Raw genomic sequence first — 21,893 nt, 5'->3', positions numbered from 1 at the left:
TTTTTGAGTTTATCGCGAACAAACTGACAGACAGACGCGGCAGAGGACTTTGTTTTATAGTATTTACTATTTAATATTTATTTATTTATTTATTTATTTGGAAACAAATACAGATACATCCTTAAACATAAAGTAGATAAAGTAAAAATAGAAATATGGACACAAGAATGTCTCCTTAAACAGTTTCACTAAGTACACTTAATATTTAAATTTACACTTACATTACACTTAGTTGCAGACAACCAGTTGATAAATAAATCTAACATAATGCATGGTAGACATTGTTACAATTTAGATGAAATTACGTGATTTCTAACTTACTCTGTTTGTGCCAGGATTTGTTTTATTCTGAGTTTGTAAGTTTTAGAGGAACACGAAAACATATCTACATCATTAAATCTAAAGTTATGGAGAGCAAACATTCTTTGCAGTGGCGTACGTATACCAGTATTTGTCCTGGTTTTTGAGAGATGAAATAAATTATTAGAGCGTGTAGCACGGGCTGGTATATGAAAATCGATTAACTGAAGCAATTCTGAGGATATGATTTCACTCGTACATATTTTTCTCAGAGTGACTAATTCAATTAAACTCCGTCGCTGGCTTAATGAAAGAATATTAAATTGTTTTAAGAGATTCTTGTAGTGGTTTCGACGTCCACCCAAGCGAAAGTTTAGGATACGCAAGAATTTCTTTTGTATCATCTCGACCTGATGGTCATATACCTTATACAGCGGATTCCATATTGGGGTGACATATTCAAGCTGAGACAGCACAAGTGTTCGAAAAAGACACATATATGTATCTTTATTTTTAAATGCCTTAGAGACGCGTGTAATAAAGCCTAACATACGATATGCATTATTCGCTATGTGATCAATGTGGTCATTAAGTGTCAACTTGGCATCAAGGTATACCCCAAGATCACGAATACAGGTAACTGTTTCAAGTTCTTGATCGCCTAGTGTAAATCTCGTTTCAATTTTATTTTTGTTTTTCGTAAAAGAGATATGCTTACATTTAGTGTAACTTAAAAATAGTTTGTTACTTTTGCAATAGACATCTAACCTATTCAAGTCTTCCTGCATAAGCAGGACATCATTGAAGTCAACAATATGGGAATACAATTTTAAATCATCTGCATATAATAAAAACTTACAAGACTTAAAGCAATCAGAGATGTCATTAATAAAAAGTGTGAAAAGCAATGGACCAAGTATAGAGCCTTGAGGTACGCCTGACGTTACGTTAACTGTAGGGGAGATGAAACCATTAATAACTACCGATTGTACTCGGGCACTTAGGTAAGCAGCAAACCAACGCAAGAGGTTACCTTTTATACCGTTGTATGATAATTTTTTTAGTAACAGTAGGTGGTCCACCTTGTCAAATGCCTTTTGGAAATCTGTGTAGACTGTTTCAATTTGGTTTTTATTGTCAAGGCCTTTAAATAAATAATCAGTAAAAACAAGAAGATTTGACAAAGTAGATCTGCCAGCCACGAAACCGTGTTGCTGTTCTATGATTGTGTGTTTTAGCTTTGTGTATACGACTTGGTGTACCAATTTCTCAAAAATTTTTGGAATAGATGACAGTATAGAGATCGGACGTGAAATAGTGAAAATTCCTGATAATCACGCAGGTTTTTGTAAGATTTCCAACGGGCCCATATTTTGAGTTTGCGTTTTAAACATTTTATTAAAGGTTTAGAGAACCAGTTGGGGAATTTAGATGAACAAATTTTGGCAAAAGGAACATGAGAGTTGATGATTATTTGAATTTGTGTGTAAAAGACATTCACGGCTTCTTCGGCTGAAAGAGAAGATAGGAGAGAAAACCAGTCCACTTCTTCTATTGCGCTGTTAATTAGATAATAGTCTGCTTTATAATAATTCCTTTTAATGTTAGCAATACAGGGCATAATATTATTATTTAAAGTATTTATACTACACGATATGTCCAAAGGTGGGTGATGAGGTACCGTATTAAGCAAAGGATCATCCGAACGCTCGATACGGCTTGTTAAAGTAGATAATACTAAATCAAGGAGTCTTCCATTTTCATTTTGAATATTATTGGTTTGTCTTAAATTCATAAAGGACATAGTGTATATTAGTAGTTTAGATGGCTCGCACCCGATGGAGAACAATAAAGTGTCTTGACAAATGGAAGACCAGTTCAGATGAGGTAAGTTAAAGTCTCCAATTATAAGAAAATTTTGGTAACGTGCACTAGAATATGCATCGTGAAGTTTATTAAAATATTGGTTATATAAATTGTTGCTAGCGGCCGGTGGAACATATAACACATTTAATAACAGTCCGGAGAGTAAAGGAAAGTATATATATATATCTCTTCTAAGTTCTCAGCTTCAATATCAGGTATTCGGATAGTCTTTAGATATTTCCTTACCATTACTAATACGCCCCCCCCCCCTTTTTTACCAGACAGTGCCAGATTTCTATCACGTCGAAATAGTACATAATTATTATCATTATGAATTTCCTCATCTCGAATTGAGCCAGTTAACCAGGTTTCTACCAGTATAATTATGTCATAGTCGCAAGATAGCATATTGAGTCTTAATTCAGAAAGTTTGGTTTTAAGCCCTCCACAGTTTTGGTAATACATTGTATTATAGATTAATCTTTATTTCAATGCATAGTTAGAAAATTATTTTGTGGTCTATCAATTGCATAAAAATTAAAATATATGGATAACACTATGTCAATGCATTGATGGATTAAGATATGGATCAAATAACGTTCTGTAGATTGGTTATAAAATAGCCCAAAAGCAGGAAATGGATCAAAAAGCGGTACAAACTACAAACCTTGGCACTAAGGGGTCCGCACCTGTGTGGTACGATGAATATAATCCTACTTAATAATATTATAAATGTGAATGTAACTTTGTTTGTTACGCTTTTACGCTGGAGCTACTGAACCGATTTTGATAAAATTTGGTACAGCGATAGACTAGAGCTTGGGAAAGGACATTTTATCCCGGAAAATCCATGGTGTCCGCGGGATTTCTGCAAAAATGAATTTCACGTGGATGAGCTATATATACCAATTGCAGGTTTAGTTTGCCTTAGAAATATTCCTTGAAATAAGATTCATATAATATGTTAGGAACGGGAGCTTAAACGGGAACCGGAACAGGAGCAGGACATGAGATAATCATCAATTCCAAACTTGCTTATTATTTTTAAAACCCTTTATCTACGCCGACGAAGTCACGGGTATCTGCTAGTAATGTATAAATACAAAATATGAGCACACAGCAATTTCGATTCGCGCCATGCTAAATGTACAATGTACTATGACCATGAAGCATTCCTTGCGGTACTCAACCGCTTACCACACCGTACAATTACTATAAAACTATAGGGCTGTCAACGGTACATAATATTACTTTCTGAAACACTATTACGTCTCACACATTATTCTACTTGTACCAACTTATTACTAAGCTCCGTAAAATGTGTCAGTATTAGACGACAAATATGGCCTAATGATTATTGAGATAGAAGTCCCGGGTTCGAATCCCGATAGGTGCAATTTTTTTTGTGATCAATATGTATGTTTGTTTGCGAGTCAAGGATCTTTAATTTTTTTTTAAATAAGAATAAGGGACGTGAGGAGCAGGACGTTGCTGGTAATTGATACGCCCTGCCCATTACAATGCAGTGCCGCTCAGGATTCTTGGAAAACCAAAAAATAACTGAGCTACACTATAATTACGCTCGTAACCTTGAGACATAAGGTATTAAGTCTAATTCGCCCAGTAATTTCACTATCTAAGGCGACCTTCAGACCGAAATACAATAATGCTTACACATTACTGTTTCACGGCAGAAATAGGCGCCGTTGTTGAACCCATAATCTAGCCGGAATCCTGTGCAAAGAAGACTCCCACTGGTATTTATATACCTTTAAGTACATATTATGTAATATATCGAATTAAATATATTGTTTTCTTACATCCATAGAACAGGCTATACCTAGTTTGGAGCAAGATAATTTGGGTAAAAGTGTGTTAATATTATTGTTATTAAATGGGCAATATAATGATAAGGTAATCAGGGATACAGGGGAGAATGAAAGTAGAATAAATTGAAAAGAAATGAGAACTTTATAATGTGTGAAGTTTAATAGAGGGATTGAGAGACAGTGTAATTAGGATATCATCCCCACCATCTGGATGTGTGGTGGGGCGGTACTCCACAGTGCGGTTTTCAAGGAGCTTTCTTCCACGTACTACAAGGGTGTGGAATGAGCTTCCTCGTGCGGTGCTTCCGGGACGATACGATATTTACATGATGGGTACCTTTAAAAAAAGCGCGTTCACCTTCCTTTAAGACCGGCAACGCTCCTGTGATTCCTCTGGTGTTTCAAGAGAATGTGGGCGGCGGTGATCACTCAACACCCGTACGCTCGTTTGTCCTCCTTTTCCATAAAAAATGTGGAGTTGAGAAGGTTACGTCGAAGTGGTGATAAGTATTAAGAATGAATTATTGAAATGCAGATTTAGGATCGAATGTCAAATGACAAAAATCTAAATTCTAAAATATATATATATATATATATATATACATATAGAATGTGATGAATGAATGATTTATACCTTGTACTGTTTGTCCCCATTTGACTGTAATTAATAATGTGAATTAAAAGTTCTAAAAGTGGGTCGATCCGTAATGCAGTTGCGGCCTGCAGCCAATTGCAGTGCGTTGACGCATTTCAGGCCATATGACTTGTGACGTCATCGCTTGGCTTAACGATCATATTATACTTAATCCTGATTAACAGACGATTATGGAATACCTACATTATGATTACAAAGTAATAGCACTTGTTTCATACTAGCTGTGCCCGTGGTTTTACCCGCGTTTCTATAATAATTAACGTCATATAATACTAGAATCCTGGACTTTTATTTAGATGTAATAAGAATCGAAATTAAAAAGATAAGAAATGTACTAATCAGACAAAGAACAAAAATAAAAGATGTACTGACCCACGCATTGAAACTAAAATGGCAATGGGCCGGTCATATATCACTCACACGACTCACAGACAAGAGATGAGACGATAGAGACAACGAAATGGAAAGGGCATTAGAAGAGTTGGAAGACCGTGTAAGAGGTGGGCTGATCATGTAATGGAAAACGCTGGCTGAACTGGGCAAAGTCCGTATAGTGTGGAAGAAAATTTAGATGGCCTTCACCCAAAGAGGGGCCCATACTACTAATTAAAACATTAATTATTAAGAAATAGACTAAAAGTTACTAACAAAACTTTGTCTCCTTTTTATTCTCATAGTATGGGGCTTAAGTTAAGTTAAGGTTACTAACAATCGGCTCGGTGGTTTAGGCGTAAAAGCGTAGCAAACAAACTTACATTCACATTTATAATATTAGTAGAGATGTAAATTATACAATGTTACGCGCCGTAATTGTAGTTAACACTTATGACGAATCATATTATATTTGCATACGGATACATGCAAAATTGTTTACAAATTTGGATTCGAAACTTGATCACATTGTGCGGTGTGTGAACTTCCGGCCATATTAGTGACGCATTTCAGTAACTTAAGCATACTATACGCAATATAATATGCTAATTAAAGACTTTTCTAATGCTTACTTACGTTAGAAAAGTATTAGGCTTCCTTTAGAAGTAGTAGTGCAGACTCTGTCTCTCTTTTAATTCATGTGTCACTGAACTACTGGAGGTTCGCCGCCAGCTCAGCGATCTTCATCCTGTTTTTTGCCAAACGAAACACGGCTTCCATTCTATTCATATTAGTCCAATCTTGGATGTTTCGAAGCCAAGATTTCTTTGTACCTACTCCGTCTGCAGCAGACGACCTCGACATTCAAAATATTCTGGATCCACTAGATGTTTAGCTTTCTACGAAAGGACAACATCTTGAAATCTTCAAGGCTTCGCTACCGTATTGTTTAGGCCAGAAAGTAATTATTTCATAAAAGTGGCAAGAATATCATTGCAAATCTCAGATTTTTTTCTTTTAGACATCTTTTTCGATTTTAAATCTATTTCCACGCTTAGCTATCGCAAAAATATTTAACGAATTATAATCATTCAGCTGAAAATCATTAATAAAGGCTTTATTATTATTATTATAATCATTCAGCTGATGTCCAAATTTCCGAATTGAATCACGAACTACCCGTTGTTGTCTTATCCGCCCATCCGTCTTTATTTATCTTTTAAATACATTATGTTTTGAGCTATTTCAATAAAAGTGAAAACGACCTTCCTCATTACAGAAACCCTACAAGCAGGGCTTATTCAGCTTTGCAGATACGATTACATCAATACTTGCATGATCTGACGAAAGGCTAACAGTTGACATGCTATGCTGTTTTCCAGATACAAATAACTGTACCTTATCTTCGGACTTTCCCGAAAAATTTGAATTATTTAAAAACTGTTCTGGGCGGTTTTGAAATTTGTGTGTGCCAACAATCCCAGCTCCAATCGCACATGGAGATTAATTGCCCCTATGGCAAACAGAAGGTATTTTGTCTTTTGACTTCTCCGGATCCAATGCTCTGTGAACGGCTTTCACAGCATGTAAAAAATTTAATGTTATATAAATTAATTATAATTTTATTCAATATAATTATAATTATTAGTTCCACACCATGTATATATATCATCCTCACTGTCTGGATGTGCGACATTCATCCTCTTTTTATAAAAGACTTTTTCCAGGACTTTACAACTTGGGTACCTATATTCCTGCGAAATCTTATTTTCGTTGCGTTACTTCCACTAGATTTTCTATGGTTTCATTTTAGCTTCGAAGTTTTATTAAGCTTTCCAGTTAGACACGCCTTACTTCAAAACAACACACAACAATACTATGAAGTGATCTTTTTCCGCGATATGTTCTACGGCCTTTTTCAACCTATCTATCCTTAGTTTAACTTACTAGAGGTAAACAAATCTATACTTTTACGCTTACTTACATTTTAATAACCTATCGACATAATAAAGCATTGGACTATAACTATATTGGGTATAACAATGGATAGATAAGATCTTGTCACTAAACGATGTTAGCAATGTATCCGTAAGAGATATGTTATTGAAAACGACCGCTAGTCGAAGTCCAATTAGTACCTACCCTAAAAAAATCTAAGAAATATCAGTGGCGCTCCTATCATTCAGCTAGAATTGAACGCACCTATGCAACTTAATGCTAATTGCATATTATTTTATCGAATCTGAATAGTATTGGTAGAGATCGATAATGTCATATAAACTGGTTTTATCAAAGGTCATGGCGCTCTACTAATGTTACCAAAGAGATTCCATGTTATTCTCAAAGGATCTATGCACCCAATCTTAATTATGCGTACAATTGGAATAATATAGCCTTTGACAGATTTATAAGAAGGAGATGTTGAGGTCAGTTGGTCAATGAAAGTAGATTGTACAAATTAAATCATCGATCAGACCGGGGATGTATTGAAAAGCAGCTAAACAAGATTACTAGGAATAAAAGAGATTGTAACTCTGTCAGATTTATGCGAGTGAAAAAAGCCGGGGAAGTTTGGTAGGACCTTGACAAATGGAAATCCTTAAACTCTGCCTAAACTTCTGGTTGTGACTTCATGGTTTTTTTAGCTAATTTAAGCATGGCTAAGACCAAGAATACGTAAATTATTTGACTGGGTGCCGCGTTTTCTTTGATTGTATTACATAATATATAGGTTTGTAAGGAATTTAGGGTGATACTTGTAACTTGTTGATGTTGTTTGCTTTTGTTTAGTAGAGGGAAATATATTTAGTTATTAAGGCTCGCTTATTGAAGGGCTCGTATATCGGGCTTAAATCGAATTCCATTACCTAATACAAAAACCTCCTCTGCCTATCAGAGCCTACGGGGCTATGAAGCTCAAAAGCCTTTCCAGCGTAGCTGTGAAATATTGTCCTAATGAAACGTTAGGCGACGAGTAGTCTAGAGCTGCGCGAACGGGGTCGCTCCACTGACCTGTATAGTATATATAATTGTTACGCGACTTGTTTGTCTACGCGATAACATAATTATATATCTAGTGCCAAATCAATAAAACATAGATCAGTAATTATAATAATACTGGACAATCATCCCAATATCTACTCGAACGAAAGTTGCTCGTCCACACGGTTTAAGAAACTCCTTCTTTTTGGGTCCTTTCCAGCTAATAATAGTTCTGGGTTCGATCCCCGCTGTTTTAATATTACGTATGAGTGATTTTGCTACTCGTTTAATAAACTCCTCCGCCACGTCTGTCTGTCTGTGTGCTCGCGAAAAACTCAAAAACTACTGCACCGATTGTCGAGCTATTTTCACCAATGGATAGCGTGATCTCTAAAAAGGTTTTAGTATATAATTTGTTTAGTTTTTGTATAGTATATTTTGTATACATTAACGATATTTGTTGGTGTCAAAAAAAAATAAGCCGTCTGGAACTTTCATCGAAAACGCTGTCTAAACCCTTTGAGATTTAATTGTGTATCTTATATAGTTCTACAGAAAATTCCGTGATGGCATATGTCTCTCTTAAGTATAATATTGACACACTTTTACACTATTATTTGCCCCAAATTAAGTATATAGCTTGTGTTATGGGTTACAAGACAACGATATATTTAATACAATATACTTACTTAAACATACATAAATACATATAAACATCCATGACTCGGAAACAAACATCAATATTCATCATAAAAATGCTTGCACCTACCGGGATTCGAACCCGGGACCTCTAGCTTAGTAGGTAGGATCGCTAACCACTCGGCTATACAGGTCGTCGTATAACATACTAAATCTATTTAATACTTTAAAAATTAACAATTACATGTACAAAGCGGTAATTCAAAAGCTGTTTACACGAATACGATGTTAATCCTTATCATTTTATTACTACATAATATTATAAAATCATTAATTTCTAATCGCGCATATATTTGTAATAAGCACTTGTACAACTGATTTTTTTTATTCTATATTGAATAAACATTAATAATATCATATATTACATCATTATTATAATTTGATAGAAATTCCTCAGTAAAATTGTCTCTGACTGATCGGGGTTATTTCCACTTTCAATTCGAGCCGACTTTACCCGAATGAGCTTTACATACGCAATCGTGTTGCAGCGTGCCTAAAGTAGCTACTACTTTTCAATTAAGATAATTTATACGTCTAGATAGAGGCTCTTGCTGTTCGACAACTGATAAAAACAATCCAAGAATATTAGTTTAGTGTGCGTAACAAGCTACGTCTTACACTCGCGATTTGTATGACACTTTGTGTTAGTGTGCGTGCGTGTAATTGAGGTTAACGGTCAACCTAAATTTTTTTTCGACGTTTTCACAGCTGTCATCGTCTATCTAGGCGTATAAATGATTGAAAACAAAAAACGATCGAAGCAGCAATTTGCGTCATAAATAATATTTGGAAAGGATTATGATTAGGATTCTGTTAAAAAGTCTCTAATTGAAGACGATGCTTTTACACTAAAATTTGAATTTTGGATAAAATTGATATTGATAGAGAAAACACCTCAACAGACTTCAAAATAACTTCACAAAGACAAAATGAAAATTTTGACTTTGCAGAAATCCATAATTATCCAAATGATATGAGTTATCTTAAATGTTAATTCTGCTAAGATTTGTTAGTCTAAATGCACATTTACCAGTGGGAGGCTCCTTTGCACAGGATGCCGGCTTGATTATGGGTACCCGCGTATTTCTGCCGTGAAGCAGTAATGTGTAAGCGTTATTGTGTTTTGGTCTGAAACGTAGCTAGTGAAATTATTGGCCAAATTAGACTTAACAACTTATGTCTCAAGGTGACGAGTGCGATTGGAGTGCTTCTCTTAATTTTTGGGTTTTCCAAGAATCCTGAGAAGCTCTGAATTGTAATGGGCATGGCGTATCATTTACCATCAGCTGAACTTCCTGATCGTCTCGTCCCTAATTTTCGCACGGCTTAGTGTTGATTACTTCATTAGTTAGTTCGGTGGAGGGCGCATTTTTTTTATACAATAGAAGGACAAACGAGCGTACGGGTCATCTGTTGTTAAGTGATCACCGCCGCCCACAATCTCTTGCAACACCAGAGGAATCACAGGAGCGTTGCCGGCCTTTAAGCAAGGTGTACGCGCTTATTTTGAAGGTACCCATGTCGTATCGTCCCTGAAACACCGCACAAGGAAGCTCATTCCACAGCTTTGTAGTACGTGGAAGAAAGCTCCTTGAAAACCGCACTGTGGAGGACCGCCACACATCCAGATGGTGAGGATGATATCCTAACTTGTGGCGTGTCGTGCGAAGGTGGAATTCGGCGGCAGGAATCGGGTTAAACAGCTCTTCGGAACACTCCCCGTGATAAATGCGGTAGAAGACACACAATGAAGCGACCTCTCTACACAACGCCAAGTGATCCAGCCGTTCACAGAGCACTGGGTCCCCGACAATTTGAGCTGCACTGCGTTGCACGCGGTAAAATGGATCGAGCTGATACTGGGGTGCGCCAGACCAGAGATGGCAGCAATACTCCATGTGTGGCCGGACCTGCGCTTTGTAGAGCGCTAGTATGTGGGCCGGCTTGAAGTATTGCCGTGCTCTATTAATGACGCCCAGTTTCGTTGAAGCCAATTTGGCTTTGCCTTCCAGATGACCACGAACTTGGCAATTGCTCGAGATTTCGAGACCCAGTATTCCGATACTAGGCGAGGCTTTGAGGGAAGTGTTGTCGAAGAGCGGTGATACGACAAATGGGGTTTTTTTAGTGGTAAACGCGCAAACTTGAGTCTTCTGGAGGTTAAATTGGACAAGGTTCAATTTTCCCCATTCCGCGACCTTCTCAAGAGAGGACTCGATAGAAGACACAAGGTTTCCCGGTTTCCCGAGAGAGACCTGCATGGCCCGTGTATACAATGAATGTTGGAGGTGTCCAACATATCATTAATATGCAAAAGAAACATCGTGGGAGACAGCACACAGCCTTGGGGCACTCCAGCATTTAACCCATATGCGCCCTCCGCCGAAGAATTGGCCCTCGCTGAACTCCCGACTTCGGTCGGGTTAGCCGGCAACGAAAACTGCTGCAAACAATCGGACCTTCTACTTTCTCTACTTCTTTCGGCATCCTCAGGAGATGTTGACTCTTCAAATTCTGGAACGAGAGAGAAAAAAATAACATAAAATGTCTACTTCAATTAATCTATGAAACATAAAGAATTAAAAAATAACTTTTAAGTAAGTATAAATTTATATATTTCATAAATTATTTATGTATCTTAATATGTCAGAATACAGAACAAGCTCTGAACTACTTAACTAATGAACGAATTTCATTGGTGTTTACTTCATGGAGTGCAGTTAAATCCAACTAGAGAGATAGGATAGATAGGTTTCTATTTCGATTTGGGACCTATAATCATTATTTTTATTTCCAACTAGCTGATACCCGCGACTTCGTCCGCGTACACACATGTAGTACTTATAAAAATCTTTATTTCTTAAATTTTATTTACTTTATATTAAATGAAGATATCGATATATTTTATCAATTAATATAAAAATAATCTGATAGATAGTTAACAACTTTAATGAATCTACCAACTATAGTTAGCTAAAATTAAGTTTATTTTTTACCTCCAGAGAAAGATATATAGATAAAAAAAATCTAATGAGTTATTCATTTTAAACTATTCTTTCAATTTGATTTCTGAACGACGCGACGGGGGATACATCAAAGGAAAAACAAAATTGATGTTTTTATTTAATTTCGTATTAATTTACCCTTTAAACCTTCTCTGGACTTCCACAAACAATTCAAGATCAAAATTAGCCAAATCGGTCCAGCCGTTCTTGAGTTTTAGCGAGACTAACGAACAGCAGTTCATTTTTATATATATATAGATACTTGTTTTGCAGGACATATTTTGTATGAGAACATTTATTGACGGCTTGACAGTTCTGCTGTGAAACAATTTCATTATAACAACAGAGAGCATATTTTACGAAATAATTCTTGATTTTATGACAATATTATAAATATTATTGTAGAATTCATAAAAACACAGTATGTTATGTATTATATTGTACAGAACAACGTCGGGTCAACTAGTACAATTATATTTCTTTTAGATGAACTCCCAGCCAAGTAACTCCTATTGCGGACAAAGTGCATAACAAGTGCATTTTGGACGCTTGCCAATGGCACGTGCCATCTCCGTAATGGGCCATCACACCTGAACGACCGTGGCACGGTATTGTACGTACCCGCTAAATGAACTGAAACTTTTTTTTACATAAAATTATACATTTGAGAAATGGTATCACTCTCAGCAACCCCAGAATTAGTACTTTTTAGGCGTGTTTTTGAAGATATCCACATTAAATAATTGTTTAATAGGAACCATCATCGTAATAATTATGATTATAGTCATCAATCAAATAGTTCTTATTTGTATTTATATAAAACACGTGTTGCGAGTATTCATAGTTAGAAATCTGTAGATACAATATAATTTAATAAAATATTTTTTTAAGAATACCTACTTGCTGTGTGTTCTGTATACAATACCGAATCCAAATGTACTTAATATAATTTTTGTGTGTTTGTCTGTAAAAACGATGTACTGGTAAAACACAAAAACTTGACATTCTGCATGAATCTTGACAAGATGTCGGGATATCATACCTGTAATAGGCTTCATACAGTGACCTTAGGTGCAGGCATAATTTTGCTGTTTTATAGCTTCCTCGCGGACTTCAATATTAAGTCCAGATTATTCCCTTTATATCAAAGTATGTTTCCTCATCCATACCGGATATATCCGTAATTGTAGACCTGTCTATAAAAGCAAAGACTTGGTGGTAAATGCCGAAAAATAGCTGCAAGAGGTGTACCAGCTAAATCTCTTAACCTGACCTGCAGTAATTTCTTTCATAGGACAAGCATTTAAAACTGCACTTACAGGTTCTTGCAAAATTCGGCCCCGTTAGTCAGGGAGCGCAATGCGAGCAGTCAAGGTGACATTACAAGTCTCGGGCTCACGGACCCGCACGTAAAATTCATAGAATGCAATGAAGTTTGTTTCTCTTACAACTGTCTACTCAGCAAATAAAATAAATCTTGGTCAATGGGAAGTAACATATAGACAATTTGTTATTTTTTAAAGTGGTAAGGATAACCCTCATTTCTGGGAGTAAAAATGAGTAATAAATTTGAAAACAATTTGGTATTATTGTCTTGATTTGAAAGCGCAACATCTTAAGTCGATTTCCTAATATGCAAATATTGGGGTTGAGCAGGTTATCAACTGTAAAGTGGATGTAGACAAAACCTGAGAGCTGAACAAGTCACTTGTTTTTCCTCGAGTTGGCTTGGGTACTTCCGTGCCCCAGATAATGTTGTTAAATTAATTCAAACACTACTGTCTTAATATATAGATGAAATAGTATATTTCATTACGAGTGCGGAAAGCCTGTCATTGCAAAGAGTTCCGACAAATGTCTACTTCGGACTTGACAGTCGGAAGAAGTATGCAATGACGGCTTCGCACGTGTACTGAACAATTATTTTGAATACAGTTGCGAAAAAATTAAGTTTTTTAATAGAATAATAAAAACACAATAAACTCAACTAACTAATCATGGAAAATTGCGCCAACCGTAAAAGAATATAAGGAGAGATTTTTTTTGTTTTCTTCACCCATTCTGGGTAGGCAAAGGGAACTATGCACATACAGCCAAGTCTTCAGTAGATAGAAAATGAAATTTAATGAGATGAAATGAAATGAAACCTCACCTAACTCATTGAATCAAATAATTAAATCTGATATTGAATGAAATTAGTAGATTATTTTTAGAAATATTTGCATGAATCATAAAAACTTCTATGATTCTTTTTGTAAAAACTTCGTGGTTGGTTTTTTCTTTTTAATAGTCATTACTTTGACAGTTGGGAAAGAGAACGCATGAGTTCGGAAAAGGTAAAGAAAAAGCTCGAGTATGTAATAGCCCACATCCCGAACGCTATACGTCCCTGCAATACGTCACTTTTTGAGCTAAAAATTATTATTAAATTAAAATTAAAGTGAGAGTTACATAATAGATCATGGCAAAATATATCAATATCCATATACGTTACATTATGCTAATAATTACACATGATAGTACGGTAAACTTGTAAATGAAAAACCGGTTGTGTGTCGAACCTGACCTTATATAAAACAGTATTTGTTTGTGTACGGAAACTGTTACATTTTATTATTTGTTTTTATTTTTATGAAATGAAATTGGTCTTATTTGAAAAAAACAGGTAACGAGATTTTTTTTGTTTCTTAGTGAGTTTGTAGGGTGTACGAGTAACTCTGGATTTAAATTTCTGTTACCAATCCTCTCCTCCTCGCGTCGTATTGCTCATTGCTGAGGGTCGTGATTTCTCTGAGGATTCAACTTTTTGACAATAGTTCGCCATCTGTGTCTGTGTTTGGCAACGCGCAGAGCGCATGTAGTCCGGTGTTCAGAGATGTGTTGGTTTGTTCAGACCATCTTATAGGGTTACGACCTCTGGGGCGTCGTCTGTCTACCTTCCCAGTAACCATCAGTTGTTCGAGGTTGTGGCCATCTTTTCTGGCGATATGTCCAAAGTACTCTAGTTACCAATAGAAAGCCATATTGTTTGTGAGTGTCATAAGCTTATATATATTATACTAACCCGAAAAATGGAAAGACATTTTCTTGGAGTCGGATTTGCAAAGTAAGTCGGAGAACAAAACTGTTGCTTACGAACACTGCCAATGTCTAAGAATGAAAGATGTATAATTGCTTTGTATTTGTTTGTAGCAGTATTAGAACACGAACTCATACGGTTATACTGGCAAATGTGGACGAAGCAGCAGGTAAAAGCTAGTTATTAATAGTTTTGGTGATTGTATTAGGAAGGCTTAAGAATTTGACGTCTAAAGAGGACTAATTATACCTTTACACTTATCAGTGCTATGCGCCTTGATAAGCGTCCTGAGAAAAAGGCCTTGACATAAACGACGGTTCTCAATATACTATCTACAGATAGAGATAAATTACTACCTTCTACTGTCAGTAATTAGCTGTCAATAATCTGAAGCTATCCCAATATACCCGATAAGTCATACTTATCGCCTCATATTGGGACGCGTGAATTGCATTTTCCATACAAACTTCTATCGCAAGTAAGGTATACGTCGTCCCATTGACAGACAGCGTGTATAAGGTGAGTTACCGTCGATAAGTTTATTGGGACAGAAAAGTCAACGATAGTTACGATTTTTATCTCAAATAAGAGATAGACTGAATATTGGGAACGGCCGAAAGACGGATTCCTCTTTTTCTAATAAACCTTTTTAACTTCCCGCTTGATGATGATGATGAGTAACTAATTGGTTTAACTCCGTTTTTCGAAAATCGAGTTTTCATCTGATCTTGAAGTTTTAAGGGCCTAGGAAGATTCCCTGACTAAGCCCGCGATGGTGTCCGTACGTCTGTATGTTTGTGTGTGCGTGTGTACCTATGGATGTATGTAAACCTCTTATAACTTTTGAATGGCTTTACCGATCGACTGAAAAATGCGTGAAAATGGATTTAGTCTTTCAAAAGTAATTGCGGTTTAAAAATTTATAAAATAGGGTTTTATTTAACTTTTATCAGACTTTTGAGCTCGAAGAAGTTGAATTTGTCATGAGTTCAATTTGAAGGGCTTAAAGGTATGAAATTAGCGGGACGTTGCAGGGGTCAACCGTTTTCAAATTATTTTTCTCTATTTATTATACTTAAAATATAGTTTCATCTACAGTTATATTATTTGAACAATAACAATAAAGTATATTGATCACACTTCGACCGCTTGAGTTTGCATCGAAAGCTGCTGTTTAATTCAAAACACGATGTTGGTGAATGCGAGGACAGTTAGTTGGGCGTCAGATGGATTCCTATTATTACGATGACGCGCGGATAACGGTCAACTTATTGTCATCGATAGCCACTTGTCGGCCAAATGTATTTCTAAGCACTTGGTATTTGACATTCAAGTTGTCACTGTGTATCGAAATGTAGGATTCTTGTTTATTTAGAAAAAAATCATAACAATACTAAGCCTACCGCGAAAAGTAAAAGGAAGCGCTAAAAATAGAATCTTTGACATTAACAGGTGAAACAAGAATAGAAATAAGCTTAGCAACTAAGCATTTAATTTAGCAAACTTGGTTGCACAAATAAAATTTGATAACATAATTTATGAACGACGCGGGGCTCGAAACCGCAACCTCTCGCGTTCCGTGCGAGCGCTCTACCAACTGAGCCAACCGTTCGAGTGACGTATCGTTGATAAATTTTATATGCTTTGTTCAACTCAGGTTTTTCCTACATCGACCTTACAGTTTATAACCTGCTTAACACCAAATATTTGCATATTAGGAAATTTATTTGTGATGTCGCTCTTTCAAAACTAAACAATTTGTCATGTTTTAAAATGATAAACTCTCCTCACTTCTGGCATTAATTACATAAATAAAATTTGAAAACAATCAACAATTGTGTTATTAATCCCAAACGTGAGTGATATCACTTTAAAACAACAAATTGTTTAAAAACTTAATATCATTATGATGCTTAAGAGAGTGTTATTTTTTATTTTTTTTAATTATTATTCCTTCCAGAATATTTTCTATAAAAAACACAACACCCATCGAAATTCATAAAAACCGTGGCCACAAATATGAATCTTAATGTTGTTAAATTCAGGATTTACTGACACCTGATAATAATAATAATAAAATCTTATTAATTGACATAATAGTAATTAAAAAATACGTTTAAACCGACTTCAAAGCTATCAATATGTACCACATACATATAATATAATTATATTAAAGGTAAAGGTGTATTAAATTAAATTTTTAGTTATTTGATACTTTTCATTTTTTGAAGTCGGTTTTTTTAAACTTAGTGTTTTTTATTTTTTACTTTTTAGTCTCAGTTAATAATTGTAATATATAATCAACCTGAATGAAAACTCCTAAAAAAGGCGTACACAGAAATGAATTATATCATCGAGGTAAACACAAAAATTTCATAAAAAACTACTCGGCCAAACTATGAAAATTTTTTATGGGATCAAATGGCATCTATTCTGCATCGAACTAAAGAAACATTACGTAAATCTGTGTGATAACCTCCTCCTTTTTGAAGTCGGTTAATAAAACCTTTTATTAATTGACATACTACATTATCCCCGAATTCTTACGTAATTTTTTTTCTTTTGACAGAACAGTGTCTCTCGGGTGAGCTAGTAATATATATTCCAACATATCCGACGCGATAAACTAAATGCTAACCCTTTCTTGTTTCAGGTACATACATTCCATAATGTTTAACTTTATAAAGAAGTCGTCGGTGCTGACAAGTGGCGACGCTAGCGGTTTCGAAGAACGCGACGGCGAGAAAGAGAAACGAAAACGCGAGAAAAAAGAACGGAAAGAGAGGGAGAAACGAGAGCGGATAGCATCCGGACTAGAGGAGCCACTGAGATTAGAAGAAGTAAGGCTTATACTTAAATGATAGTTACGGCTATCATTCTTCAGCAATGCCTTTATCCATCTAATATATAAAAATCCGTGTCGCGGCGAACACTTAAACTCCTCCGAAACGACTGAACCGATCTGTATCAACCAACTATCGACCAACATCTTCTTTTTTTCATACCCGTATATGACAAGGCTGGCCTCAACATATATATTTTTTTATTTTTTTTTTTGTCAACATTTTTGTATATTTTTTATTTTATTATGATTTGGCATTGAAAAATACATATGACTTCCAATTTTTACCTTTTTACGATAAACCCCTGTTTTTTAATCGTCATTTTTATATTATTTTGTTTCATCCACAGACTCGCAATGGGTTGCAAGATGGCAATCGAATATTTACTTTAATTATATTTGTTTCTCAATTGAGATTAACTTTCAACCATCGCAATATGGCAAAACAACGTTTGTAAGCTAGTTTCTATTATAAAGATTACTGTTATGATTTAGGATTGACAAAATCGATACGGCAGCGGTATTTTTGAAGCACTTTATCGAGAGGAACAATAATTAACCATACAATATTACCGTAAAAGAGAATCTTGAGCTGGTTTGGTAGGTATATGTAGAGACGATGGTGGGTGTAGATTGACTGCACAAATTTCTAAGGCGAAGTAGGAAGAGGTATTGGTAACGACATAGGCGTACATTCAACAACCAGCTAGGGGATGGATTGAAGAACTCAAACTTAAAAATTATTATTAATAAATAGTAGTTTAAAAAAAACTAAAAAACACGCTATTTATAAAAACCGAACTAAAAAATAGAAAATTTTATTTGAAATTTCAAATTAACATCAATTTCTGTCTTATAGACGAGAGATGAAAATTATGTAAATTAACAAAAATCTTATTTTGCAAATTGAAAAATGTAATAATTTTATTAAATTAATGTATTGTCATCGATAAATCTACTGAAGTTTGAACGAAATCTGGCTGGAAAACTTAAAGCGGGTCTTAATCGCGCCCAAATGAGTCGTTTACAAACAAACATTCATACAGGTGAAGCTGAAAAAAAGCGTGTAAAAAATAAAATTTCAAGTCACTTACTTATTGAACGTCAAAATCTACAATACGAAAAGATATGCGTCATTCCTAAGAAGAAATTGCCCAAAAAAACTCAGCGAGTCTCTTTTATTTATAAAATTGCTGTAAAATCGCTCCATTTAATATAACAAAGGCCGGAGCAAACCGACTAAGAATAAGACAGTTTTTGTATCAAATTAGATCTTTAGCAAGAATTGGCAAGGAACCCATTGCCTTTTAAATCAACATTTACAGCTTAGGATTTTACAATTTATACATAATCGATGCTACAAAACTATTTGAACGTTTCGAATTACTTAGGTATGTAAAAAAAAGTAAATAAGTAATAAAAAAAACCTCTAAAAGACTTATAATTACTCACTTGAGGTAGGTGCATCGTACAAATAAAATCGTACATGTAATCGTAAATGTACAAACAAACAAAATCGTAGTACATACACTGTCAATAAATAAAGGTAATTAAGTATACGATCCCTATATCAATATGTTAAATAGGTTTAAAAAATTTCGTACTGTTTCAAAATTATTAAAAAGCGATGATTTACAAAAGGCCTACTATTGAGCTAAGTTGTGACAAAAAATTACGACCCTAGACCTAACAATTTACTTGTGTTCTTGTTGTTAATCTTTTTTTAACCAACAAAAGCGGAATTTGCAATGAGAAGATTTCCCATTCACTCCAGGCAGGGCTTTTGCACATATAGGGCTGTAATTTACTTGCAATACAATGAGATAGCGTAGCCTATTAGAATTGTCTTTTCACGCATGTGACCCGAATGTTAGGTTCAACAACCACATATCCGGCAAATCTAAACGCCACTGTTCGAACAATCACAATCAAGGAAATGATAATAGTTGAAACTAACAACACATGGAAAACAACCTAATGGTGTTATGTATAAAACAAAGAAGGATATCATAAAAACTTTATTTAAGTAGTAACGATGTTGAATGTTATAGAATATATAGAAGATCACAGAGGAAAGTTGGTTCAACAATTACTTGCTGTTTATAGGAAGTGTCTTCATCTGAAATAGCACACATTCAGTGCGCCTCACATCCATGGAGGATAGATAATGTTTTAGTTTGTGGCGAAGGAGTCAGGTCAAGTAGCGCGAAATTTTGTGTTACTGCCGTTATGAAGTAACGTAACATTCTAAACAAAAAGGGGGCTAATAACTTTTAAAAACATGATGCCCACCATAACATAACTTGTAAAAAAAAACAAGTCTCGCAACTCAGTTCTTCTACCGTAAAAAGTGTGTTGTGAGATCCATATAATACCAAGTCTGTTAATTAATTAAGTCCCAACTGAAGGGTCCTTCTGTCTTAAGTTATTACGTAATTAGCTAACTTTACATAATCTTATAGAGACCATATAATATTAAACATCTTGAATGTTTAGTAAAATAGATTGGCTTGAGACTTGCTTTTTTGTACTAGTTATGTTTTTGATGGCATCTCATTTCTTTTTGCAGATAATTCTACTTTTTATTTCCGGTACCTTCTACTTCTTGAATACCAACGACAGGATTTTCCAAAAGCCCGCTGTTTGTCTTTTCTTATTTTTGTAGGTAGTCTTTTCTCTTCTTCTTTTCCGGTACTACTTATTGAGTTTCAGCTACGGATTTTTCTCAAAGGCCATCAATTATTTTAGTTTTCCCTTGATTTAAACACTAATTATATTCTAAATTTGAAGCTTCTATGTCTGCTAGGAGTGCTTTAGACTCTTGATCATCGGCCAGTCAGTCAGTGAGTGACAAAGTTAAGAAACTTTGACTAGTTATAATTCTTAAACTACTGGTTCAAATCGAAATACACCGTGTTTATATACAATGTCTGTTTGGTAAGTTTTCATTCAGGCTTCTGGTTTTATCCACACCGAAGTTATAGGGGGTCGTAAATGGCCTGAACTGCATCGAGAAAACGATGGTACGGCCATGCCGCTTGTTTTTGCTTGACCTGGCGGATTTCTCCCTTCTTTTAAGTCCTATACTTTTTTGGTTGCTTGTTTTCAAACCATCCTCAAATATTGTTGTTTTCATTAAAGTAGGATACGTCACAAAATTTACACGTAAGTAGATCATTCCATGACTCCGTTGTACTGCACATAGACTTTTATAGAAGCGTACAGACGACGTGACAATTTTGATTTTACAGTGTGCGATAGCTAGTAGTGTAATATTCAATATTCTAAGGAACCCGTAACAATAGATTAGCTTTTCTTTTCTATCTTGCTGTATCACACTTTGTTCGTCTATACGCTATTATACTGTAAGTATATGGTACCAGGTGCGTCGAAGAAAGTTCCGTGAGAATGTATATCGTGCGGATAAACGCACACACATCTAGATCACACTGGCTTTCGCATTGCGTATAAAGTGCATTGCATTAATTACTGTAACATGTTATTAATTTTAGCAACAAACTTTCTTCCCTCGTGTTTCTAGGATGTCTTTATGTGGCATTCTAATTTGCCACTTGTCATTTGAGAATGTAATATATTATTTAAAAAAAAAATAGACCAGAGCGGCGCGTGATTCCTAAGCTAAATGAAGCTGACTCAGTACATAGTTGTGCAGAAGACATCAACACAACACTGGTTTTCAGCAGCCCCTCGTCACACTTGAAGCAGATATTCGCTGGCTGTTGCTGTATATTTCTTTATTATTGATTCCGTTGAGTAGATTGACAAATGGTAGTTTATTATTATTAAAATTGTCTATCAACAAACAATTACTGGCTATGTTTAATGTGTTCACTGATTTGTTTGTGTAAACATCGTTGGATAGTAAATTGTCCGGGCTTCCTAGTGCCGCGTCGTTCGCTATGGACGGAGTGATAGAAGTGCACCCGAATGGCATCAAATTGTTCACGATTGCGATAAGTGCTTTGGTATGACTTTTATTCACTTGTTATTATTGTGTTCATGTAAAAAAATCCACAAATTTAACTCCTATCCATAATAAATATAAACATAACAAAATTGAAGTTAGCACATTGTTTGTATGTAAATAATTATTACAATCATTACGCAGGCCAGTATCGCAGTCTGTCAAAATACTCAATAATCATTTAAAAAACTCATTTAGTATAGATTAGATATAGAAATGGAATTTTCATATATTTGTCTGAACGCTAAACCCAATTAGTACTGGATTTTCACACACATT

General features: G+C 35.2%; 1 protein-coding gene across 1 annotated transcript in view; it reads left to right on the top strand.

Moving 5' to 3' along the window:
- Nucleotides 1-21,893, top strand: part of LOC126967082 (kinesin-related protein 12-like) — a 97,346-nt gene that overhangs the window by 18,487 nt on the left and 56,966 nt on the right. The window contains exon 2 of the mRNA XM_050811461.1: nt 17,441-17,627. Coding sequence (XP_050667418.1) covers nt 17,457-17,627 — 171 coding nt within the window. The 5' untranslated portion in view covers nt 17,441-17,456. The remainder of the gene's footprint in view (nt 1-17,440; nt 17,628-21,893) is intronic.

The sequence above is a fragment of the Leptidea sinapis genome, chromosome 12, assembly GCF_905404315.1.
Source record: "Leptidea sinapis chromosome 12, ilLepSina1.1, whole genome shotgun sequence".
Classification (NCBI taxonomy): Eukaryota; Metazoa; Arthropoda; class Insecta; order Lepidoptera; family Pieridae; genus Leptidea; species Leptidea sinapis.
This window is presented reverse-complemented; position numbering and strand designations above follow the sequence as displayed.